This window comes from Mucor velutinosus (assembly GCF_035048745.1).
Source record: "Mucor velutinosus strain NIH1002 chromosome Unknown tig00001545, whole genome shotgun sequence".
Taxonomy (NCBI): domain Eukaryota; kingdom Fungi; phylum Mucoromycota; class Mucoromycetes; order Mucorales; family Mucoraceae; genus Mucor; species Mucor velutinosus.
This window is the reverse complement of record NW_027041925.1, coordinates 654,122-679,680: the sequence shown is the minus strand read 5'-3', so window position 1 is coordinate 679,680 and position 25,559 is coordinate 654,122. Positions and strand designations below refer to the sequence as shown.

At 39.9% G+C, this 25,559-nt stretch overlaps 8 protein-coding genes across 8 annotated transcripts; 3 read left to right on the top strand and 5 right to left on the bottom strand.

Moving 5' to 3' along the window:
• Positions 1-4,268: 4,268 nt before the first annotated feature.
• On the bottom strand, positions 4,269-5,762 carry ATC70_006386 (uncharacterized protein; the record flags this gene model as incomplete). Its single annotated transcript, XM_064825662.1, has 2 exons — positions 4,269-4,654; positions 4,724-5,762. The coding sequence occupies 2 exons, from the start codon at positions 5,760-5,762 to the stop codon at positions 4,269-4,271; spliced, it is 1,425 nt and encodes a 474-aa protein (XP_064676880.1).
• Positions 5,763-6,505: 743 nt separating this feature from the next.
• ATC70_006385 (uncharacterized protein) lies at positions 6,506-6,952 on the bottom strand (the record flags this gene model as incomplete). Its single annotated transcript, XM_064825661.1, has 4 exons — positions 6,506-6,521; positions 6,587-6,602; positions 6,699-6,786; positions 6,857-6,952. 4 exons carry the CDS (start codon positions 6,950-6,952, stop codon positions 6,506-6,508), a joined length of 216 nt encoding a protein of 71 aa, XP_064676879.1.
• Positions 6,953-9,602: 2,650 nt separating this feature from the next.
• On the top strand, positions 9,603-11,033 carry ATC70_006384 (Ribonuclease; the record flags this gene model as incomplete). Its single annotated transcript, XM_064825660.1, has 2 exons — positions 9,603-10,403; positions 10,479-11,033. The coding sequence occupies 2 exons, from the start codon at positions 9,603-9,605 to the stop codon at positions 11,031-11,033; spliced, it is 1,356 nt and encodes a 451-aa protein (XP_064676878.1).
• Positions 11,034-13,149: 2,116 nt separating this feature from the next.
• Positions 13,150-16,722, top strand: ERG25_2 (C-4 sterol methyl oxidase; the record flags this gene model as incomplete). The annotated part of the gene is made up of 6 exons (XM_064825659.1): positions 13,150-13,155; positions 13,206-13,424; positions 13,481-13,654; positions 13,718-15,994; positions 16,050-16,281; positions 16,334-16,722. 6 exons carry the CDS (start codon positions 13,150-13,152, stop codon positions 16,720-16,722), a joined length of 3,297 nt encoding a protein of 1,098 aa, XP_064676877.1.
• A 362-nt stretch (positions 16,723-17,084) lies between these two features.
• BCK1_3 (mitogen-activated protein kinase kinase kinase) lies at positions 17,085-17,519 on the bottom strand (the record flags this gene model as incomplete). Its single annotated transcript, XM_064825658.1, has 2 exons — positions 17,085-17,166; positions 17,224-17,519. The coding sequence occupies 2 exons, from the start codon at positions 17,517-17,519 to the stop codon at positions 17,085-17,087; spliced, it is 378 nt and encodes a 125-aa protein (XP_064676876.1).
• Positions 17,520-18,071: 552 nt separating this feature from the next.
• On the bottom strand, positions 18,072-18,743 carry ATC70_006381 (uncharacterized protein; the record flags this gene model as incomplete). The annotated part of the gene is made up of 1 exon (XM_064825657.1): positions 18,072-18,743. One exon carries the CDS (start codon positions 18,741-18,743, stop codon positions 18,072-18,074), a length of 672 nt encoding a protein of 223 aa, XP_064676875.1.
• Positions 18,744-18,803: 60 nt separating this feature from the next.
• Positions 18,804-19,574, bottom strand: ATC70_006380 (uncharacterized protein; the record flags this gene model as incomplete). The annotated part of the gene is made up of 2 exons (XM_064825656.1): positions 18,804-18,859; positions 18,911-19,574. The coding sequence occupies 2 exons, from the start codon at positions 19,572-19,574 to the stop codon at positions 18,804-18,806; spliced, it is 720 nt and encodes a 239-aa protein (XP_064676874.1).
• Positions 19,575-21,864: 2,290 nt separating this feature from the next.
• On the top strand, positions 21,865-24,780 carry ATC70_006379 (uncharacterized protein; the record flags this gene model as incomplete). Its single annotated transcript, XM_064825655.1, has 4 exons — positions 21,865-22,114; positions 22,168-22,852; positions 22,913-24,321; positions 24,377-24,780. The coding sequence occupies 4 exons, from the start codon at positions 21,865-21,867 to the stop codon at positions 24,778-24,780; spliced, it is 2,748 nt and encodes a 915-aa protein (XP_064676873.1).
• Between the last annotated feature and the right edge of the window lie 779 nt (positions 24,781-25,559).

Here is a 25,559-nt window from a genome sequence, read left to right as displayed (position 1 = left end):
TTTGAAATAGATAGAACCAAATGGAAAAGGAAGAATCTATCAAAATCGAGCTGCTATTTATATAGAAAATCCATGCGTTATTTTTTTTTTCGCTCGCTCGCTCACTTGCGATGAACAACCGGCTATGAGCTGAAGAAATGAAACCAAAGTGGCGCTTGAATTGTAAAACAATCTTGCAAACAAGATGGTGGTTGGCTAACTGAGCTCTTACGATTTGCTAGAATGTAATGTGTAGATGCCATATGTATAGCAATTATCCTAGAACCAAAGGTTGTAAAACGCAGTAAAAAAGCAGGTTAAATTGCCATAGACCATGTACCCGAGATTGTCGATTTCCATGTACTTCCAATTTATTCTTTTGTAGTTTACGGTGAGTCTTGTCCGAGAGCATTGCTCGGATTAACATACTATTTGAACTTGGCCGCTAAAAGCCGATCTGCTCCCGATGACAGATGGTATACGGAGAAATGTAGCTTGACCCCTTCTTACCTTAGGTAATATTCCACCTACGGAATATAATTGTTATAACGGATGCAGTTATAAGTAATAGAAAATGTGCTTAAGCAGAGGTTTTACCAAACATTTCACAAGAGCATTGCAAATCACATCCATTCCATTCTTTCCATAGCTTATGACTGCCATGCCATATTGCCAAATAAATCTCATTGCGTTTACTATCTAGAGTGTTCCGTGGATGAGCGAGCAAATCCTGATACGGTGAAATAAGTGATATGCTCGAATCTAGTTGGTCCATTGGTCTCTGTCATTCAACTTGACCTAAATACCTTTACGCGAAGAGGATTGCCAGCAGGAAGCAGTAATAGAGCTAACATTTAGCCGCTCCTTAATATTTCGACATCTTACACACACCCTTATTGATCGACTGCGTTTTTGATCCAATGTTCTTTTATGTTCTATACAAGCTTATATAGTTGGATGTTGAGGGATGTTTGAGTGCATGCACATACACACATGATAAACATAGCATAAGGAACTGAAAGAATGTATCAATGCGTGTTTTGGGTAATATATTAAACAGCTATAGCAGATTTGTGAAGTGATCAGCAGAACATGGCTCAGCGTAAGTGGAGACGCTCATGATTATATGATTGGCCATAGCTTTCATATACATAAAAGCCAGCATTCAAATTACACGCTGGATGGCGTGTTGTTTGCTAAATGACATCTCTAGCATACCTATCCCATCTATAAGATCGTTTTATTCATAGAGTAATATACCTTCCGTTTTAATTATACTCACAAAACTTAACATTTGATTCAAGGTATTTTGGTACATTACTCAACTGCTTGATTGGGCAAATCGAACCATGATTTGCTACAATGCCCACTAATTTGAAACAAATTCAATACGACAACTTCAATGGATGGATAATATTAGTTGCGATTCTTTTTCTTGTTTGACTTACCAGTTGAATGTGAATCAAATTGCTCTACCACTGTGTCTGCACTCGCTATTATCAATTAGAGTCGCAATTGGCCTAAATCAACGGGGAAGATACACTTACCACGCTTATTTTTGAGTCAATCATGTCTACCATCTCACTCCTAATTTTTTCACTTTTTGGCATGAATCATGCTACGACTATTATTAACTTGTTCACAATGTTTCAAAAATATATTCATAGAGTATTTGAAGTAGCATGAATTTGTGAGAAAACATTTGATTTGCTACCTTTCATTATTACGGATCAAGTTAACTAACGAAACGAACTGATAGGCCTGACTATATCTCAGAAACTGCTAGATCGTCTGTAGCCTCTTGAAATGTCGAGTAGCACTACATGGCAACGGTTTTACCGTCCTGAGATCCTTATAATCGCGTCAGTTTGATTAAATTCTGCCAAGATACATCAAATCATACTCTAAAACCAGGTTCATCCCAGGTCATCCCAGGAGAATTCAAGATGACAATTGAATCCTGGCATCACGGCCATTATTTTTTATCATAATCAGAAGCACAAACATAAGAAATGATGGCTCTGAGGCACTGAAACTACAGTTTGAACTCTAAAAAAACAGCCTTGATAAGGACCACCTTGAAGAATTCTTATAGACTACCTACTGACTCCATACTTATGGCACTTGAGCGCAATATTAAGTATATTGATTCTATAAGATAGAGTTCTATACATCTACAGTTGTCTTTTTCTATGACGGCGCACATGCTTGTGGCCTAGCCTGTCATTGATTTACATTGTTTATATTATGAATGCGAGTGTTTTCGCTTCGGTGAGAACCAACCTGCGCAGCCGCAGCTCGCTTTACCGATTGCCCTTGTGTATCTTATCAAAATACTGCTATTTTCATTTTGATCCTCCATTTACACATGAAAAACCTTCATATTATCTGCGGATCTGGCTCTTATGTGATGCTCTACATTTATATACTCGTAGCTACTTGATATACGGGCAGGCAGCATACTAGTATTTCCACTTTTAAGTCCTTAGTGTCCCTAATACAGCAAAATATGAGTACATTTGAGCTGCGTTTTCTCAAGTTTAAGGCCGTTTTAGATAGTCAGAATAGCACCAAACGGTCGCCCTCATGTGGTAGTTACTTTCTGACACCTTTGCTCAACTTTTTGGGGAACAAAAAAAACATGGTCAAAAATCGACCAAAAAAGCATGAGATACCCCTCATGTTTTTCATCGAAAATCAAACGATTGCGTTTTTGACCTTCAAAATGAAGACTTTTATTATGACTTATGTTAATTCAAAATGCTTCCCTTGATCCAAAGCAACCTCTGAAACCACTTTTATGAGGTCTTCGTATACAAAATTTTGACATTTTGGTCTAAAACCTTATTTCATATTCTACCAAATTTCTCAGTAATTTCAGTCAAAATACTTATTACAATTAGCATCATTGGAAGCGCCTTGAAAAGTACTTCAAGAATGTATTAGGAAGCGTAGGGTGATCTTCACAATCGATATAGTCGAATCTCGCAAAAGAGTTCGATCAAGTCGAAAAAGGACGATATCTGACCAATCTTGAATAGAAAAAATAATCTGAGTTTAAATTAATTTTGGCGGCAGGCGTCGCTGCTGCTGGCTGGCCCAAATGTCTTTCTGATGATGACAATATCGCAAAAAAATCGTTGTAGATCTTACGCAAGTCCTGTATTTACCTATGGTCAGCTTTATGCCGCCATCTTATTAAGATAAGCAGCAGCATCGAATGGTACGACAATTCTACTAGTAGAAAATGGGGATTGTGATGTACAAATGCTGCATAAAACCTGAACTTTCTTTCACATCGTCTTAATAATAGGCTTCGTTTGATACCTCCCCTTCTCCTCTTCCTGGCTCTGATATAATCTTTCTTTTGCTAATAATTGATTGTTAAAATTTACTTGGTATACCAAAATTCTATTATATCTGATTTGAAATGTCTTCTGCGAGAGCCCGCAGGATGACGCCGACATTGAGCAGCGTAGCGAGATAGATCGGTTAATACAGTATATACTTTAATTGCTTTGACGAAAGCTTCAATACCGCTTGAATCAAGAATACACTCATACGACTAACTGATGAAAGTAACATGGCAAAAATAGATCGAACAAAGATAAAGGCATGCTATTCTATACAGATTACTTATCAAGCGCTGACTGTATCAGTAACATGTCAATTGCTGACCATTTGAGGTATATAGAGTGGGTAAATTCGATTAATGACAAACTTCAGGTACACAAATACTCCTGTGTTTGGCCTAATCAATGGTGCTATTGTCCTGAGCGATGGTGTGGATAGCAAATATTGATATCTACCATGCTGGAACTAAGCAATTCATGCTCCACTTAAGATCATCATTGAGATTTTCCAGCTTATAGTCCAGTGGGTGAATGATATCATATGAGAACATTTGTATGTCATTTTAAATCATGTATACAACCCCAAGGTGTTATGATTTCACTCATACAGCATTACTTGTTCATCTTCACGGAAAGAAACACAAAATGGAAGTTTCATTGTATACTATAACAGATGTTTTTTGCAGTGTGCCAATAGCACTTATAATCAGGTCTTTGTAAAAACTAAGAAATTTCTTTCAGAATGCGGCCAGGATAACATCAGAGAATGTAGATATTTATGTGAATGAATGAATGAATGAATGAATGAATGAATGAATGAATGAATGAACATCTGTACAGAATTATTATATCTATATTTAAAATGCTATACTTCTACATAGAAGCTTAGCCTCTTAGCGTACTTTGTTTGCTTGTGTGATATGAATTCGTTTGCTGTTACACGTACGATGATGCTGATCGGGGTAACTGATTCTGCGATGAGCCATCGTTTGATGCTACTGCCGCTGCTTCTGTGGATGTTGCTATTTTTAACTGCGGCGACGAAGAGGAATATACCATGTTACCAAGTGAATTACTACTGTTATGATTGTGCTTTACAAGGGAAAATGAGTGGTAATCAAAATGCTCAATAAAGCGACTTGTTTTGGGCTTCTTTGATGGCGGCTTTTCTTGTTGGCGTTCTTCTTGTACCGGCGTTAGTTTCGCAGTGGCAGCAGCAGGAAACAAATCAATGGGTGATAGACTTTTGATAGGTGATAGCACATAGGGATGTGTCTTGGATGATGCCTCAGCCATATTTGGAGTAGAATTATTTTGAAATCCTAGAATAAAGCAGATAATTTAATATAATTGGATTTGTTTGCGACCATACAAGTAATTTAATTGTGTACCTGGATTTGCTACTTCTTTGTTAGACATGGACGGAAACAGAGCCTTTCTATGTTTCTTGCCACCAGCACGCCCTAGCCTTTCACGGCTGCGCGTTCTTCTGATACAACACCATACAAACAAAATACAAAGAGCTATAAATAAAATACTTCCCATTACGGATCCCAGAATAATAGCCAGTTTATTGTCGCTGTCGGTACTGGACGTTTGCTCTTGTTGCATGATAGGATCAGAGGTGGATAGCCATACAGGTGGTGGCAGAAACTTTAATTCAGTTGTATTAAAAAATAGTATGTTTTCTTGCTGATCTGTTGTTGTTGCTGTCCCTCCATAAAAAACCGCCAAATCTGCGGCAATCAGTGTAACGGTGCCTCCCGAGACAGGTTTATACGATTGGGAGGAGGTCTGCATTCCATCTCTCTTTTGTTGACTTGACTTACTTCTGTCAATATTATTTATTATTATAGGTGTAATAGTGATATTGTTATAAAGCCATTTGGATACATCTAATCTCCAAAATGTGGTTTGGTCAGCTTGATCCTTTGTTGCTGTCTCGCTAGGGTTGAATCCATTTTGTGTAGCAATAGGTGAGGTTAAGGTTGGTAGAATGAGTAGAGAGTCCGACTCTTTGCTTGTAGGAGCCGAGGGTATCGCTTTGAGTGAATTAGTCGTTGTATTAAATGATGTGATGGTGCCAAGCCATAGAAATGTATAGGGATCGAAACAGTCTACAAATGTAATGTACTGATCTTGTCTCATCTCGGTTCGAAAATGCAAAATCCATCTCGACGTCGCATACAAGGCAGTATCCGAACTAGTTGATGCTGGAGGCGTCAGTGATGTCGCTTGCAGCTCATACCACACACCCAATGATGGATACCGTAAGTCGAGAATATATGTGAGCTGCGATTTGGTGTGATTTGCATCTTGTCCGCCTTGTATCAGGATGAAATCATTGAAGGATGTCACTGTAGGATTTGTCAAATATGTTGATCTATTGACAAATTTCTCAATTGCGGCTCGAGAACCACCAAATGTCATGTTTGTATCAGTTGTAGCCGTTAGATTTGGTGTTATAGTTTGTATTATTTGTATTGAGTCTTGTACCAAAACGACTTTGCCTGATCTTGTGATGGTACATGCAGGATCTGTGTTGATTTGGCGGCTTTGTTGTTGTTGTTGTTGTTGTGATATAATTTGAGGCGGATTTACGTAAATATCATCAGTATCAAAAGTGATGGATACATTTTTTGTAGCCCCTATAATGTATAAGGTGCTGTTCTTTGCAAACGCGCAATTGCTTTGATTCGGCAATCCCAGATCCTGGAGACCCAATGCATCTATCCTCTTTAACAGTATCAACAGGCACAACATCCACCACCACCATTTAAGTCTAATGACATGCATGATTCAGAAACGCAGGCGCTTTAGAGTGAAAGAGTAAAGAGAGAGTGAGAGAGTAAGAATAAGAGTAAGAAAGAAAGAGACAGAAGAAAAGAGAACAGAAAGCAAAAAAAAAAAAAATGGGATTACCACAAATCCATATTTGAAAGAAGAAAGCGCATTATTTATAGTAGTACTACTACAACAGACAAAAATAAATAGAAACAAATGTTGGCTTGTCTGTATATATCATTCGAGTGTACAAAATAGCTTTTCCTGGCTAATTTTTATTATAGCAAGCGCCCTCTTTATTTTTGATTTTGGATGCTCATTTGAAAGTGTTGTTGTATAGTTGGGTTTATATAAATTCAAGGTCGTTCAAGATGTTTTGATTTGACATTTTAACCGGCCTTATAGCTAAACAAATTAAAACAATGGGTCAGTCAACCATCCCAATACTCTCGCTATCTCTCTACACTTACAATTGCCAAGCAGCACCTATTCAATTGTTATAATAAAAGATAGATTAAGGTTCTTTAGTTAGAAAACGTCATTCTGTCGCAAAAAAGTAGCACAAATGCTGGATGTACTTACCAAGGAAAGGGGCACCGAAACCAAGACCCAAGTACAAGGTCATCTTGATAGCAAGACCAGCTCTGTTCTTGGTGTTGAAAGGAACGTTCTAATACAAATGTCGAAATTAACATCCGAGTTTGCAATGTTGCATGTAAAATTCATCATCAAATCCTTACTTGACCGTTAGCATTGGAGAAGTGGTAAAGATCAGAGCGAACCACTTGACGAGTAGAAGCACGCATGGCAGAACGAGCAAGGACGTTGGAGATCATTTGAAATTAATAAATAATGGGAGAGAGTGGGGTTAAAGAGAAGAGAGAAAACAAATTATGTGTTTGCGCGGACACAAAAAAAAAAACTATACACCATGGCAGGGTACTGAGACAGCCAAAATAGAGCCCCACACAGAGGTGTAATTGATATGGCTTCTGACATCATCAACATCATCGAAAGGAAGGTTCCAAATCAATAGCCAGCAGGGACATCCAATTCGCTATTTAGTCCGGGTATTTGAAAAAGATTAGGTTACATATGTTGACGATACCCGCAGAAGGAATTCTGGCCGGCATCGTACGATTTTTTTTCTCATTGCTACTCATGTTCATATCTCCATTTGCAACGCCTAGATCAAACATGTCATTTGCAAATCCAAAATCTTAGAGCTGCAGCTATAACTCAATCTCTGGCATAAAGCGCCATGATATTGAGATGATAATCCTAGAATTCATTCTAACAAATTGAGTAAGAAATAGGCTGACCCTTTCACTTGTTTTCGGTCAGACTTCGACGCTGAAGCAACATTTGAGGTGATGATTTGAGGTAAACAGTTAAATATGTGTCTTACAGTTTAGCTGATTTCTATGAGGACTCATGTTTCGCTCAAGATAAACTCTTTAAATAGAAAATAAAGCTTTCATGTTTAAATCAACCTCTAAAGATCAGACTTCGAACATTTCTTCATGTTGTTTATGAAGAATTGCCGATTTTGATGAGAAAATTTTTGATTGAGCGATTCTGATCCATTTATAGCCCCCCCCCAAAATGCTTGAGAAAAGTCGCTCAAGTTTTAATCCCGTACACCTTGCTATATTACAATGCTTCCAACGCTGAAACTGGAGTTGTAAGATAGGAATTAAGTCCATCAAGCATCACTCTATTCAACGGTTTATATCGCTGGCTACTAAAAAGATCCGATTTGAGACGCAGAAGTAGGCTTTTGAGGCGGCTTTATTATGGTGATTGTCGATCAAATGCGTTGCGAATATAAATTCGAATCCAAAGACGTAGCCCAAGCTCATCACATGGGCGCCATCATTATTTGCTTTAAGGTAATGCATTGGCATAAAGACCGTTGTTACATAAACATTGATCATTCAAACATGTATATACATATCAGTGATTTAATTATCGCTAATAATAGTTTATGGTATAAACCGGTAGACGCGTCGATTCGTATTTTATCGCGTACAACTCGGAATGAATGAATACTAGAATCCTCTACAACAAGGTACATTTTAAGTCGACATCTAAATATACTTGATACATATTACTCTTGAATCTCTTCCGATATACTACCTGATTACACCAAACAGAATAGCCGCGTCAGTTTTTCTCAGTGAATGGACTACATTAGTTCCCTTTGACTGACAAATTATTATATATTACTACAAGCAGCTTCAAATGCTGTTATTAATAGTCATGTTTTAGTGCAAAAGTCGTGTTCGCATGTATAACTTTTGCAGCTCAAATTAATTGCCATTTTCTGTAATAAATCTCAAGATAAACTCCAACAGGAAGCAGCCTGGATTGCGCTTGGTAAAGCTCAAACAGAGCATCAGTAATTAGTACACAAAGATATTGATTTGTGCAACTCAACGAGGAGAGCAGATCAAGAATAATGCATCCACGTTCATATATGATACTCGAGGTGGGTTTATTATCAATGCATGCGATCCTCATAGAAATTATCGCCAAAGATCAGTGTATTGCACCTTGTGCACAATAGTGTAACATTACGTGTTGTATTGTATAATCTTGTACAAGCTGAAGTGTAATAACCTCAGTTTAGAATAGCCTTTTAAAGGTGTATTATTCGTTCAAAATGTATCTATTCTTTATTTATAGTAATTTCCAGCTCGTCAATGAGTACATGCAATCTAAAGCACTCATTATCACAGTAATCGTTGGGTTAACGTTCAAGCAGTTGACGCGGACCTCGGGCTCATTCAAATATTAAGTAATATAAATCTGTTAAGCTAAAAGAGCTATTTATATACGACGAAATGATAAAGAGAAATCAACAAGAAAACCGAGAAAGAGGAATGAAAAAACAAGATTATGGTACCTCTTCAATTGCAACTGTGAGACTTACTTTATATACGAATTGGACATCAATGCCAAGGTATGTGTACTCATATTTTTGGTAGGTAAAACTTTAAACCTGTTACAGAAGAACGAGTTACACATCTGCGATGAAGCCTTTGGAAGATGCTGATTTGTGATCTCTTTACTATCATGCTCCATTTCCTTTGATCTACCCCTTAAAAAAACAAGTCGTCATATAGTCTACAATGGATAAAACAAGGTGGCTTTCCTACAAAAGTAATACTTCCTCACAGGCACGCACGGCAAGAATCCTCCCCTCGTTCTTTATCCTTAAATTGGACAGATTATCAGAATAAGGTAAGGCTCTCTTTAATGGAAATATTATAAAAAAAGATTGTAGTTTCACAAACTAAATTATATAACGAAAATGGCGAATTAAACCAATTCCCGCTTTTTAATGTCAAATGTGATGTCCCTCATATAAAAAGAACATCATCTCTCCTTCAACATCTAGTACTTTGTTTATTCCATATACACCCATTTACATTCATTTTTAAACTTCTTATTCACCCATCAATCGCTCCTTCCTAAAAAAAAATGTATATCAAAATCTCTGCTATTGCAGTCGCTGTTCTTCAAGTCTCTAGCTTTGTTCAAGCTGCCACTTCCACCAAATCCGCCTCTACATCAACTGCATCAACATTGGCAAAGCCTCAAGATTACTGGAAGAGCTTTAAGTCTTTAGTTGACCCTTTGAACATTACTATTGAGGCAATTCCTCAAACTACATCCAATGATCCTTCCGTTGAATGTACTTACTATCAACCTCCTTCCAACTTCAAGTTCAACGAGAAGGAATGGCCCACACTCTGGGAAACTGCTACCTCTAACGGTATGACCAACACTGCCGAGTTCAAGGCTCTCTACAACTCCATTGACTGGACTAAGGCCCCCAACATCACCGTTCGCAAGTTGAACTCTGATGGTTCCATCAACATGAGTGGTTACGATCAAGCCAAGGACCCCGATTGTTGGTGGTCTGCTTCCACTTGTACCAAGCCCAAGCTCGAGGGCGTTAATGAGGATATCTACACTTGTCCTGAGCCCGAGACTTGGGGTCTTACCTATGATGATGGTCCCAACTGTTCTCACAATGCTTTCTATGACTACCTCGAAGCTGAGAAGATCAAGGCTTCCATGTTCTACATTGGTTCCAACGTTGTTAACTGGCCCTACGGTGCTCAACGTGGTCAAAAGGCTGGCCATCACATTGCTGATCACACCTGGTCTCATCAATTGATGACTACTCTTACCAACACTGAGGTTTTGGCTGAACTCTACTATACTCAAAAGGCCATCAAGATGGTTACTGGTGTCACCCCTATTCACTGGCGTCCCGTAAGTTGATTAGTCTAAAACGCAATGCATTTTCTGTATTCTGGAGACTAACCCCCTACTTCTTTTTATCGCTAGGCTTTCGGTGATGTTGATGATCGTGTTCGTTGGATTGCCACTCAACTCGGTCTGACTACTATTCTCTGGAACTTGGATACTGATGATTGGGCTGCTGGTACTTCTGAAACTTTGGATACTGTCAAGAAGACTTATGAAGATTTCGTTGAAATGGGTTCTAACGGTACTTTCAAGAACAGTGGTCAAATCGTCTTGACTCACGAAATTGATAACACCACCATGACTCTTGCTATGGAATTCTTGCCCAAGATCAGAGCTGCTTACAAGAACGTTCTTGATGTCGCCACCTGTATGAACATCACCAACCCTTACCACGAATCCACTGTCACCATTGCTGCTTTCAACGCCACCGGTGCTACTAGCTCTGTCGCCGCTGCCTCATCTACTGCTTCCGCCGCTGCTGCTTCTGTTTCATCTGCTGCTGCTCCTGCTGTTTCCCAAGCTGCCTCTGCTGCTGCTGTTGTCAACAACGCTAGTGCCACCTCTGCTGGTGTCCAAGTTGGCCCCAATGCTTTGCTCATGGCTGTCTTTGCCGTTGCTGCTTACATTTTCTAAATTGCTTATAAGCGATAACTTATAAACTTCTCATATCCTGTGTAATAAAAGAAAACTGTAATCTGCTCCATACTTATAATATTTATCTACATCCATAGACTGTTCATTAAAGCAACTATTATGCTCTTAATAAAATTTAAAGTTAACCCCAATATAACATTGTGCTACATTGATCTATGTCGAAACACATGTCGTTTGACTGAGAATCTGTATTACACTTAACAACTGTGCCAGGGTACTCCTCTGACTACTGCATATAGACTCTTCCCTTTAAGTGTCTGTTGATAAGATGGCGTCGCAGTTAACGTGTGGTTTTGGCTATGCGCTGAAGCAAATGCAGAAATGTTGATGATGCTTTCTATTACCTGATCTGCGAACACTGTGAGTGCCGATATCTAATAATTAGATTTTAATCCCTATAGATCTGCATTAATTTATTTACAAAGTCAAGCAAAACGACTTCTGTCAGAAAAGCTTATTTTTAAAGCAGTGGAGTGGCATTCAAACATGTGGCATTAGGCTCGACTTTGAATACGCAATTCGCCACAATACAACCTATGGGATTAAAAATGTACAGAAAAGATTATAGGCAGGTATCCTGGCTAAGCTTTTAATACTTTTGATTAGCAAATTTCATCTCAATAGCATCACAAACATCGATAGTTTTCATGAAAAAGTATATTGTCATCAAGCAGCAGCCAAATTAAATTTAAGCTCAGATTCACACATTTTGTTCTGATTTGTTACATATCAATCAACTTTCGATTTGTTTGATTTATTTTCAAGAATTCGACTATATAAAAAGTGATAATTACCCCCATGCTCTTTTATGCTTTTTAAGAGTACTTTTTAAGACGCATCTAATGGTGCTAATTATAAATAATGTTTTAAGTAAACTTACTGAGCAATACCTGAAGATAGGAAATGAGGTTTTTGGCCAGAATGTCGAGATTTTACATATAAATATCCAACAAACAAGTTTTCAGAGTCTGCTTTTGATCGATAGAAACATTTTCATATAATATATGCTATAGTAGAAGTCTTCATTTTCAAGATGAAAAATGCAATCGTTTGATTTTTGGTGAAAATCATGGGTGATACCTCATGGTTTTTGGTCGAATTTTGGCCATTTTTTTTTAGGTCCTAAAAAAGTTGAGCAAAGGTGTCAGTAAGCAAGTGCTAAATGAAAGCAACTGTTTGGTACTATTTTGGCAGCCTAAAACGGCTTGTGGCACTAGAAAACACGACTCAAATATACCAAATGTCGCGCATTTTGAGGTAGTAAGAGGCATTGCTAGCATGCTATCTGCTCTTACATGCATTGTTCCCATCTTACATACATATGACATCGCAAGAGAGTCAGGTTCACTACCACAGGCCATCTATAAAGGGGCTTCAAGCAATAGTGGAGAGTTGGATAGTGGAATGTCAGAGAATATTATTAGAATGAGCTACGCTAAACTATTTAACCGAAGCACGCCAAAATTCGAAAGGTACAAATCATTCTGCGCATGTTGACAAGAGGCAAAACAGAGAGATGGGCATATATATACAAAGCGCATTGTCAAGAAATTAAAAGTAAAATCATACGACAAATCAGAACAAGAGCAAACGTGGTCTGAATATGATTCAGTGGTCCATAATGTTGATTGAATAGAACATTCATGCAATCCACCATTATTTGAAAGAAGGCGGGGACACTTGCCCAACCATCTGCAATCTGGATGTCAATAAATGCATAGACCATGACATAAGGGAATATGAAGATGATACAGTCCAACGTCCCAAAAGAACTAGACACTCTGAAATGCTTACTCCATAATAAGAGAGGGTATACTCAACAGGGCCAGGGCCATCATGAAATCAGCGGCATTTCATTTTCATCAGCACTGAGTTATTCAGCAACATTGTTTCCTAGCCAACGAATGCGGGCGCGTGGTGGAGATGTGATTAGCAGTGGTTCGCTTTAAATGAAAACGAGAGAACACAATACACAACTTTGTGGTAACGGATCCCTTACAGTCACAAAACTCTGTATTTGTATACTATTTTTTTTCCCTTTCAAACAGCATTTCATTCCTTTCTTCCCTGCAAATCATCACTCTACACGACCCACATGAAGGTAAGGGAATCAAAGCCTAGAAGGGTAGATGTGTTGCTCATCAAAAGCAGTTTGGAAAACAAATCCAAAGCCAACAATTTACAGAATGGAGTCCGTATTATCTCGACTACAAAGGCCTGAAAAAGTTTATTAGTTCTCTGTTAAACACACCAGCAGATAGCTTAAAGGCTTTGGGATTACCGCCTATCGGTATTGAAGAGGATCGTGCCAAACTGTTGCAGTCTCAGAAAGCTGCCTTCTTTTTCAAGCTGGAGCGTGAGCTCGAAAAGGTAGGTTTGTCCATTCCCTTTTATGCGCACGGATCTCTCATCCAATGTATACGCAGATCAATTCATTTTATCTTCAAAAAGAGAATGAGCTCAAAGTGAGATTAAGGACCTTGATTGACAAGAAGAAGGTGCTTCAATCAGACACACGCCGACTCAAACACGCATCCACACTCTTCAAAGCCATCCAAGAAGCATTTGTGCAATTTGAACAAGAGTTGACAAAGATCCAGGTAACTCATAGATACAGACTTGGCAGCTCAGCGCAGACCGAGGTATTGATACCGCCTTATTAGAAATATGTCGAATTGAACAATGAAGGGTTCCGAAAGATCTTGAAGAAATGGGACAAGCGATCCAAATCGTCAACCAAGGAGCTTTATCTCTCACGTCAAATCGACATTCAGCCTTGTTTCAATACGCAAGTTTTGTGCGAATTATCCGACATGGCATCTGCCAACCGCATTGAGCTTTCCAATATCCAGGAAGGCATACCCATCAGCCCTGTGTCCAGCACACACAACAACAATGCAGATAGCACTCAGTTTGCCAACAGTGGTGATGAAATTGACGATGTTGAATTGGAACTTGTAAAGGCAGTGTCCAGCAATCAAGGCTCACTGGTACGAGAGATTTTGACCCGCATTATGCAAAACCCATCACCTGAAGATCATGGTCGACTCACGCGTGTATTCTGGCATGCTTGTTCAGAAGCACCCAAGGAGATCACAGACATGTTGATTGAAACACAGCTTGTCAATTTTGAATATGTAGATGATATCATTGAGCGATCATGTCTGCATGTAGCTGCCATGAATGGCAAATTAGATTTACTAGAGATTTGCACCAAGCATGGGGCTAATGTCGAAGCAACAGATGCGTATGGAAGAACTGCACTCCACTACGCCACGATGAATGGCTTTACCGACTGCGTCTCCTTCTTGCTCACTCGCCAAACTGATATCGAATGTCGTGACCATGATGGTTTTAGTCCCTTGATCTATGCTATCATGAATGGCCATACACCTTGCGTAGAAATATTGATTCAAGCAAAGGCCAATATCGAGCCTCGCCATGAAGGTGATCACATTCCATTGTCGCTGGCCTGTCATTTTGGACACACAGATATTGCTCTCATGTTGTATAACCAAGGCGCCAAGAACTTACCTAATGCTGAATCGCTGTATCCACTTCATCTCGCTGCGCGTCAAGGCCATGCTGAGTTGTGTCGTGTGCTCTCACAGAACAAGCAAGATCTCGATAAGCCTGACAAATACAATACATGGACGCCCCTCTTTTGGGCTGCCAATGATGGACATGTCGACTGTGTTCGCATTTTGATCAATGCTGGCTGTAAGGTAAATGCAAAGGATGAGAATGGGAAAACTGCTCTCTACTATGCTGCGTGGGAGGGCCACATGGACTGTGTTCAGCTGTTGTTGGACGCTGGCTGCGAGGTTGAGCCTGTTACTGAAATCATAAGCGCTTCTGCTCCTCAAAGCCCACCTACTGCCAAAACTACTGAAGAAGACGACATGGAGCTGGACGTGATACCCTCCTTGTCTCTGCCTCCGCCCATCATCCCCTTCCGCATTTATGGCCACAACTATTTGGACCGCAAATACCAAATTCAAATCAGTCTTCGTCAGCCACCTATTCGCCTCTACGACAATGCTCAGATCTCTTCATTGCGCTTGATCATCTCCTCCAAGCCAGATACAGGCATGATTCCCCACAGCGTTATTCTCCCGCTGGTCGATGATAGGGACGTCTTCAACTTTCAAGTGGACAAACTGGATGATTTTCTGTTGGAGTTTGATATATTGGCTACATTTGGCTCCAAGGTATTGGGACGCGGCGTTGCTCTACCTCAGTCGTTCTCTTTGGTTGATTTCAAGATTGCAGAGGGTCATCGCACCATTCCTTTGCTCGATGGCCATCTCAAGGTGATTGGTGAGCTTTCTTATGATTATTCTGTGATCAACCCATTTCGTGGTGTCCAACTGGAAATTGGTGGTCGTATCGAAACCTACTGGAAATCTACAAATACCGTGCTGCCTGCTCCTGTGACAAATGGCATTGAGGTCAGCTCCACTGAAGCAACTGTAGAATCTTCATCGGCAGCCACCACCACCACCACTGCTACTACTACCCTAACCACCACTACCGTTTCTACCGCCACCACTACGCCTACAATCAATACTAACATTCAACCCGCCAATGCCAATGCCAATGCTGCTACAACAACAACCAGCTCTCTTTCGTCAACTGTACCTTCCTTTATCACTGCTTCCTCCTTGTCAGGCGATTATGTCCAGGTAGTCATCCAGCTTACCAAGGATCTTGTGCCTGTCGTGTTCTCCAACTGGCTTGTGCCATTCCAAGGCTTGGACTTGGCCGTTTCCGACTTGACATTGAAGCAGTTTCTTCGTATTGGCGAAAGCATACTCAAGGACAACCAGCCTTATTCACCCAACAATACAGACGACATATGCCCCATCACAGGAAACAGTTTTATCATTCAAAAACTCAACAATTACAAATCATTCCTCTCCCTCGAACAGGTGCTGGAGGTAAGTGTTTGTAAGCGTGGTTGTGTGTGCTCTTCACTGATCGTATTAACCACAGAAACTCCCATTGACTATGGGACTCCACCTTGAACTGAAATACCCTTCTCCTTGCGATCAAAACTTATACTCATTCACTAATATAGCTGGACGAAACACATTTGTAGATACTATCCTTCAATGCATCTATGATCATGTTCGTTCTCTCTCGCCTGACACAGCCAGTCGAAGCTTATTCTTCTCATCCTATAATCCAGCCATCTGCATGGTGGTTAATTGGAAACAACCTAATTGTAAGTAGGCATGCTATCATCAAACGAACGGATTTCCTAATGCCATGTCTAGATGCCGTATTCTTTGGTACATATTGCGGGCTCAATATGCATCGAGGTTTCAAGCGTCGTTCAACTGATGATGATGATGCTAGTGAAGACAATGCAAGTCAATCCACAACTGTATATAAAAATGACGATGTGCGATGTTCTTCATTAAAAGAAGCTGTCAAATTCGCCAAGCAAAACAATTTGTTGGGCGTGATTTGCGGTGCACAGACGATTGTACAGGTACCTTCACTTATCAAGACTGCCAAGGAAAGTGGGTTGATTTTAGTCACTGCTGGCAAGGTCAATTCAGATATAAGATACCGTCATATTCAGGAACGCTATGGTGTGGATGCCATGATGATCAATCAAGTGGTTCATTTCAACATGTCCATGGCTGGTGCTGGATTCTAAAGATATTTACTACTACTATACAAATATATATGCCCTCATTCCCTTTATAAATAAATCACAATTACATCAACCTATGCAAATTATATCGGCAGGAACAATCGAGTAACGAAACCTTGTTTGATGCAATAGTGATGGATACATTACTTGCAATGTACATTTATACCAAAACCAAGCAGATGTTTCGCCATTTCCCATGCCTCTCACACATTCAGAACTCGCGATCTCTGATGCCTCTCATCTACACATAAGATATGCCAACCTCGCGTCTATTATACTATGATGAAAAAAGTGCAATAAAATGGTTTTATTTCGTTTGTAGAGGTACAAGTAGTTGTAAATGGATTCCACGAGACTCAAACACCTTAGACGACGGTACCAGAGGCGGAAGCAATACGGGGCCACAAATCGGCACACTCCTTGGCAACAGGACCAGTGATGGCAGAACTATATACATAAGATTAAGTTGACATATCCAACCAACATCTCATTCACTTGACTTACCCCTTCATTTCACCCTTAGGGTTAACAATGACACCAGCGTTATCCTCAAAGTAAAGGAAAACACCGTCTCTACGGCGCCAGGCCTTGCGTTGACGGATGACAACAGCAGCCATAACCTTCTTTCTCAACTCGGGCTTACCCTTCTTGACGGTAGCGACAACCATGTCACCACAACCAGCAGCAGGAAGTCTGTTCAAACGACCCTTGATGTTACGGACAGCAATGACGTACAAGTTCTTGGCACCAGAGTTATCGGCACAATTCATGACGGCACCAACGGGCAAACCGAGAGTCATACGGTACTTAGTTCCGGAAACGCTAACTAGAAACCAAGATGTTAGTTTTTGGAAAGTTTCTTCTAGACGACATGGCTGACAAAAGACTCGAGATGATGACCAGAAAAGATGATGACCACATGAAATAACCCTTCGCCATGCTTGCATTCGTTCGCTCTATTCATTGCTAGCATTCATTTCTTGCTAATGAATGAAAAAGTTGAAAGTTGACATAAAATGACACTTTTTTTTTCCCTCCACCAAATATGAGAAAAAGAAAAGATCCATCCATCGCTATTCATCCATGTTGTAGTCATCCAGTTGATCATCCAAGCCATCATCTCATTCATCTTTTGCCATGACCTTGTGTTTTCGTATGAGACATGTATACTTTACCCTTAGGCATTATGCAGAAATATAGAGAGAGAGGAGGATTGAACCATTTGCAAGATAATTTTACCTCTTTACCCACTTTCCCAAATGAAAAAAAAAAAAAATCAGACTATAATTTGGATCTCCCCGGGTCAAATCAGACTTTATTTACATTACCGGACCGCACAGGAGGACATCAAACTACATCAAATCCGCCAGTGTTACTCTTGATCGTGGTAGATGCGATGGAGGTGGTGCCTGGTGCTTCACTGGTGCTGATGATTGCTCAGCCAAGTCAGACAACTTCAAATTGGGTTGATAGGATGTGTGGATTATGTCTGAAAGTTTTACTACAATCTCTATAGGCTCTTTGTATGTTGTAAGCTGAGAATTGTTTTGTTCGATTCTGATACATGGAGTTTCTCTTCCATGGACATTTACTTTCAGCTCTTGCTTACTACAAACAACATTTCGTTGATCCTGCTCCTTCTTCGCCATGCTATTCACTTCTCGCTCTTGCATGACATATACACCACTCCTTTCCTCTTTCAGCTTGTCATTCATCATACTGACCGTTTTCTCTTCTTGATCACCATCGACAAGCTTTAGTTCCTCAGTAATCTTATCTTGTACATTGTCAGTAACCTCTGACTCTGGCGAATCTGATAATTTGATACAATTTTTGTCATTTTTCTTCAAATCAGCAATTTGTGTATAGCCTTGGCTAGTAGCTTGGTACTCTTGAGCAACGACTTCAGCCTCTACTTTGTTTCCATATACTATTACTGGATCGACTGTTTCTGTCATACTTCCAAGGATTTCATCGATTTTGATGACATTGAGATAATCTAAGCTTGAAGTGAGAAAGGCCATTCTGTGGGCGCATAATGGCTTTACCTTGGCCGTTTAGTTGGTCTTGCTTGCTTGGACTTACTACTGTTGGGGTGGCGCAACCACAATGTTGTTGGATTCATACTCATTGATATACTCTACATGGCATTTATCAGTCTAATGTCTCTAGGGATTGAGTTCTATCATACCTTTGTCTTCATCTTGCTCACTAATTGTAGACAAAACTGCGGAGAGTGTTGCAGTTCTTGAAGAGGAGGCTACTGAAGCTTGGAATTGACTCCAAAATGATGTCTGTGGTTCATCATCTTCAGGTGCGTGTGGTTCCAGGTCTGCTTCAGTTATCATGCCTTTCAGTGCTTCACAACAGGCTTCAGGCCTCACCCAGAAATCGTTTATTGGATTCATTCTGCGGAGGATGTACAAACTTCCAGTCTTTACATACTCTTGAGTAGCCCAAGGATTACCTGAGTTGTTGAATGAAAAATCATTCTTTGAAGCAGAATCAGCCCGTACATACTGACGCCATGGACTTGATGTTGTTGATAACGATTCGCAGCTTGTTGGTAATGACCGAGCTTGACGTCTGTGCTTCTGTCCATAATCTTTCCACATGGGATCCTGACACAATGACATATCAGCATCTCTGAATGGCAACTTGCCTTGGACCTTAGAATCCTCTCCAGAGCGAAATGTATAGTTGTCTTTACCAATATCCCACCACAGCTCTGTAACAGTCTTCATGCCGTTCTTGTTGTCGTCTAGAAACTCGCTCCAAGGTGCTACACATCTTTGGCTAGTAGCTGGTTTCATGCTTCTGTTGCGTTTTACGTGAAGAGGTATCAAATCGCCCATCTTGCTTGCTGTATCAGTTTGAAGAAAAAAGAGGAAAGAAAGAGGAAAGAAAGAGGAAAGAGAATCATCTCAACCGCTTGTTATATGCATTTTTTTTTCTGTTGTTATTTCCACAGCAATGCTTTCCATTGATAAATACTACAAAAAACTTGCTTTTCAAACAAGCTATAGGCAAGTTTTTAGACCCTGTTTTCAGGTTTTTGGATACTTTTTTTTTAGTGTATTAGAGCCACCAGGAGGAGGAGAGGAGATATCTCCGTTAGCATCGTTTTTGCTTACACTGATATCAAACGAAGCCTATTATTGGGTCAATGTGAAAGAAAATTCAAGTTTTATGCAGCATTTGTACACCACAATTCCCATTTTCTGATAGTAGAATTGTCGTACCATTAGATGCTGCTGCTTCTTTTAATAAGATGGCGGCACAAAGCTGACCATAAGTAAATACAGGACTTGTGTAAAATCTAAAGCGACTTTTGAGATATTGTCATTGCAAAAGACATCTTCATGTGGCGAAGCTCCCCAAAAAATTGTTTGCGCTAAGTAACTGTCTTTTCGATTCCATGGTTCCCGTTTAATCAGCATCGCAATCATCATTGTCATCAATAGAAAGACATTTAGGTCAGCCAGCAGCAATGCCGACGCCAAAACCGATTCAAACTCAGTTTATTTTTTTCTGTTCAAGATTGGACAGATATTGTCTTTTTTCGACTTCTTTAATTTTTTTTGCGATATTCGACTATATAAACTTTGATGATCACCCTACGCTTCCTAGTACATCCTTGAAGTGCTTTTCAAGGCGCTTCTAATGGTGCTAATTGTAATAGGTGTTTTGAATGAAATTACTGAGAAATTTGGTAAAATATGAAATGAGGTTTTTAGCGAAAATAACCATATTTTGCATATGAAAACCTCATAAAAGTGGTTTCAGAGGTTGCTTTGGATTGAGAGAAACATTTTGATTTGATATATACCATAGCAAAAGTCTTTATTTTCAAGGTGAAAAAAGCGATCGTTTGATTTTCGATGAAAACCATGAGGGGTACCTCATGCTTTTTGATCAATTTTTGGCCATGTTTTGTAGGCCTTCAAAAAGTTGAGCAAAGGTGTCAGGAAGTTACTACTACTCAAGTACAACTGTTTGGCGTTATTCCTGTGGCTCATAAAGGCCTACATGTCAAGATATGAAGGCTTGAAAGCTGTCAAATTTGGTTATGTATTGCTTTATAAAGTTTATTTACACGGCATGAATCACAGCTTTAATAGCTAACTTCTTCTGGACGGGCAGTTCTGTAGCCTGTGCAACTTCTAATTCGAACAGGAGGCATATTGGTTTTGGTAGAGCTGATTCATGCAAATTTTGATGCGATATGTTGCTGGTAAGCTTATTTACAATGGAAATGAAAAACCGAATTTGCTGCTGAATACTGTGGTTTTGAACCTTCGCTTCGTTGCGATTAAGCCCTCATATAGATCAATATTATCAAGTGTTGAGTTAGTTGCATTATTACGTTCTTGTATATATAATGATAGACCACATCTTTGACATCGATGGCACCTTGAAAGCATGTTTAGTTTGCTGTTCGAGTTTTCATGATTCATCAATGCAGTAAATATGCTGAATACGATTTTCTGAATACCGCAATGCATAATCTTTTGATCTACATCGATCTCCACCGAGCAATCATTTGAACAACATTTGATATGATTGTAGATCGACTGAAAGAGATAAAATGTCCATCTGATTCATAACATGTACAACACGCCAAGGAGTGCAACAATGTGTAGTACTGGTGCTGCTCATATATTGCTTGCTGGGGAGCTTAGCTTTCATCTTACAGACAATCCACTTAAATTATTAAGTGAGCTATGAATAATGCTTACTTTTGCTCAACGTAGAGGCTAATAAAAAAACAAAATGTGTACAACTGAGGAGGTGGTATTGACTCGAATTAATGAATTAATGCTGTATTCCCCTCTATTCCTCCTTAGAGCGTGTGTATTTGAGGGGGTTCTCATAAATGTCTAATTTTTATGTGCAACATGTAGCCACTTTTGTGTTTGCACAACTATATAAATAGTGTGTCTTATCTGAATAAATAGAAAAAAGGCGCATCTCTTCCTTTTATTCTCTTTTATTCTCATTTCCTGTAAATAGCAGCTATTTCGCCCTTACAAGCAACACTAGAAGATATCAATTGACTTGCTATACAACACTTGAATTGTTGAAAAGCACTCGTTTTCTCCATAGATCTCTTATGAGTAGCCTGCTTCCAAATTAAGAAATTAAATGGCTCATTATCAACAACAACAACAACAGCAGCAACGCTCACAGTTGAATGAAAATATCCCTTTAACATCGATACCACCATCAGAAAAGACATGGAAAGATGAAATTCCGTCTGACTTGGAAATGTATCTCGATACAAAACCACTATTTGGACTGACAGATGCTCAAGTGTCTGAAAGATTAGCAAAGTTTGGCAAAAATGAACTGCAAGAGCATAAGCGAAGCAAAATTAAGCACTTTTTATCATTTTGTAAGTGTGAGTATGCTGAAACAGTTGATGGTCTCTAACAACATTTCATCCAGTCACCGGAGCAATTGCTTATCTGATGGAAATCTCCATCATCCTCACTGCTGTTACCCAGGATTGGGTTGACTTCGGTATTATTCTAGCCATGCTTATCATCAATGCATTGATTGGTTACAGCGAGGAAGCCAAAGCAGACTCGGCTGTAGCTGCACTCAAGAATAGCTTGGCACTTCATACCAGATGTTGGCGAAATGGGCAATTGATTGAAATCAATGCAACAGAAATCGTCGTTGGCGATGTGATTGTGATACGTCTGGGCGATATTGTTCCCGCCGATGTGCGGCTGTTGGGTATTGGTGCCACGGGTGAAGCGATTGATGGCGATTTGCAAATAGATCAAAGTGCTCTCACTGGCGAGTCTTTGCCTATTCGTAAGCGCAAAGGCGATCTAGTGTACTCGTCGAGTACAGTCAAGCAAGGCCAGCAATTAAGCATTGTTGTGCGCACTGGTGCTGATACTTTTATTGGAAAGGCTGCCAACTTGATCTCCATTACTACAGACGCTGGTCATTTCCAAAAGGTTGTAAACTACATTGGTAACTTTTTGATTGCGCTTTCGGTCTTGCTAGTGATTATCATCTTTATCTATGATTTGGTTGAAAAGAAGGTGAAAACTGGCACTGTAACCAAAGATGATGCATTGGAAGCCTTAAAAGAGATGGTTGTGCTCACAATTGCAGCGTAAGTAGCCCTAAAATGTAGGCATTTCCATGGATTACTCACACCCTGCATGTTTATTAGTATACCCGTGGGGCTGCCGACTGTCATGTCGGTCACCATGGCTATTGGAGCCAAGCAGTTGGCAAAGAAACAAGTGATTGTAAAGCGCCTTACTGCAGTTGAGGAGTTGGCTTCCGTGTCCATTCTGTGCAGTGACAAGACTGGTACACTGACATTGAACGAACTCACATTTGATGAGCCTTATCTTGCTACATCATACACCAAGAATGATATACTATTGTACGCGTATCTTTCTTCTGAGCCTGCCACAAGTGACCCTATCGAATTTGCTATCCGCACAGCTGCTATCAAGGATCACCCTCAGATTACTGGAGAAAAGCACGAGGTGTTTGGCTACAAGGTCAAATCATTTAGACCCTTTGACCCTACAGAGAAAATGTCTCGAGCCACCATCCTGGACCACAGCAATCAATCCACATTCAAGGTAGCCAAAGGGGCCCCTCAAGTCATTTTAGACTTAGTCAAACAGCATGGTGGTGGTACTATGGACGTGGCTGAAGGCATAGTCGTGGAATTTGCCAATCGAGGACTGCGTGCACTAGGTGTTGCAAGAACTAAGCCCAAGTCCATGCTGGATGACACAGATGAAGAATGGGAGTTAGTTGGTATTTTTAGCTTGATTGATCCGCCTCGTCATGACTCTGCTGAAACGATCAAAGACTGTAACGACTATGGTATCTCTGTAAAGATGATCACAGGCGACCAAACCATCATTGCCAAAGAAGTTGCTCAGCGTTTGGACATGGGCCAAGATATCTTGGATGCCAATTGCTTGGTAGACCCTTCTCAGACAGATGATCAGGTTGCGGAAAAGTGTCTGCAGGTGGACGGCTTTGCTCGCGTTATTCCAGAGCATAAATACAGAGTGGTTGAGCTCTTGCAAAACAAGGGCTACTTTGTCGCCATGACAGGTGACGGTGTGAATGATGCTCCTGCTCTAAAGAAGGCCAATGTTGGTATTGCAGTTCATGGAAGTACAGATGCTGCTCGCACCGCTTCAGACATTGTTCTGCTGGCTCCCGGTTTAGCAGCTATCATTGACGGAATCAAAACATCCAGAGCCATTTTCCAGCGCTTGCAGTCTTACGCACTGTACAGAATTGCTTCAACTATCCATTTTCTGATTTTTTTCTTTGTCATCACATTGGCTGAAGACTGGTCTATGCCTCCTATTTTCTTGATCTTGATTTCTGTCCTAAATGATGCTGCTACCATGATCATGACAGTCGATAACGTTACCATCTCAAAGAGGCCGAATGTTTGGCGTCTTCGTTTGTTAGTGGTGCTTTCAACTGTGTTAGCTTTATTCTTGTCACTGTTCTCGTTTGCCCACTTTTACATTTTCCGAGACGTCCTGAAAGTTACTGAAGGCCAACTTTATACAATCATGTATTTGCATATTTCATGTGGTATGATGGTAGTTTGATACGTTGAATCATCATCTTGTTCTAACTCTGGCAATAGCTCCTCACTTTATCATCTTTTCAACTCGCATTGAGGATTTCTGTTGGAAGAGTGTCCCGTCTTGGCCCTTCACCGTGGTAGTGTTAGGTACACAGGTCATTGCCTTGATTTTATCCGTTTATGGCGTTGTGGGTGATGCTCGAGTCGAAGGAATCGGTTGGGTTCGTGGCATTATTATCATTGCTATTGCTTTAGTTACATTTGTGTTGGTAGATCTAGTTAAAGTGGCTACCATTCGTTTATGGAACAAACACCATAGCTACAGCAATATCATCAAGAAGAAGCCCACCGTATCATTGAAAAAGTTCAAGCAAAAGACCAAACCAACCCGAGCTCAAAAGTTCATTCAGGATCAACATCAAAATTCGCATTCTGGATCATCAGAACAGCAGATTTACTATTAGGAAGAATAAAGCAGAAGCGTTCTTTTTTTTATAAAGTATCTGTAACCATCTCTAGGCTTCCGTTTTGCAAGCACTCGAATACGTAGAAAGCTATTTCTGTGGTTTATAACAGATAGGTTCGATATGCACTGAGGTTTTGCTTTCCAGCCCTTCACAGTCATGTAAAACTCGGCCATCAGCAACCTGTATATGTGGACCTGATTTCTCTACGGCGATTTACATCTGGCTCAATAAAACAGCTCATATATAGACAGACAGCACACTTGCACTGACGCTTACGATCCAAAAATATGCAAAACACAGCGAAAATTGGATGCATTTGAACTGTGCTTTCTCGTATTAGAAGCCGTTTTAAGTGCCAGAATAGCACCAAACACTTGCTCTTAGCTAGTAGTTACCTTTTGACACCATTGCTCAACTTTTTAGAGACCAAGAAGACATAGCCAAAAATCAACCAAAAAGCATGAGGGATACCTCATGGTTTTCATCGAAAATCAAACGATCGCATTTTTCATCCCAAAAATGAAGACTTTTCCTATAGTATATATTAAATCAAAATGATTGTATCGATCCAAGGCAACCCTTGAAATCACTTTGATGAGGTGTTCATATGCAAAATATGGCTATTTTCGCCAAAAACCTTATTTCATATTTTTTAAAATTGCTCAATGAGTTCATTCAAAACAGATTGTTTATTTAGCTCCATCGAATGCGCCTTGAAAAGTACTTCTAGGGAGCTTAATGGAGTATAGCGAGATTATTACGACTTATATAGTCAA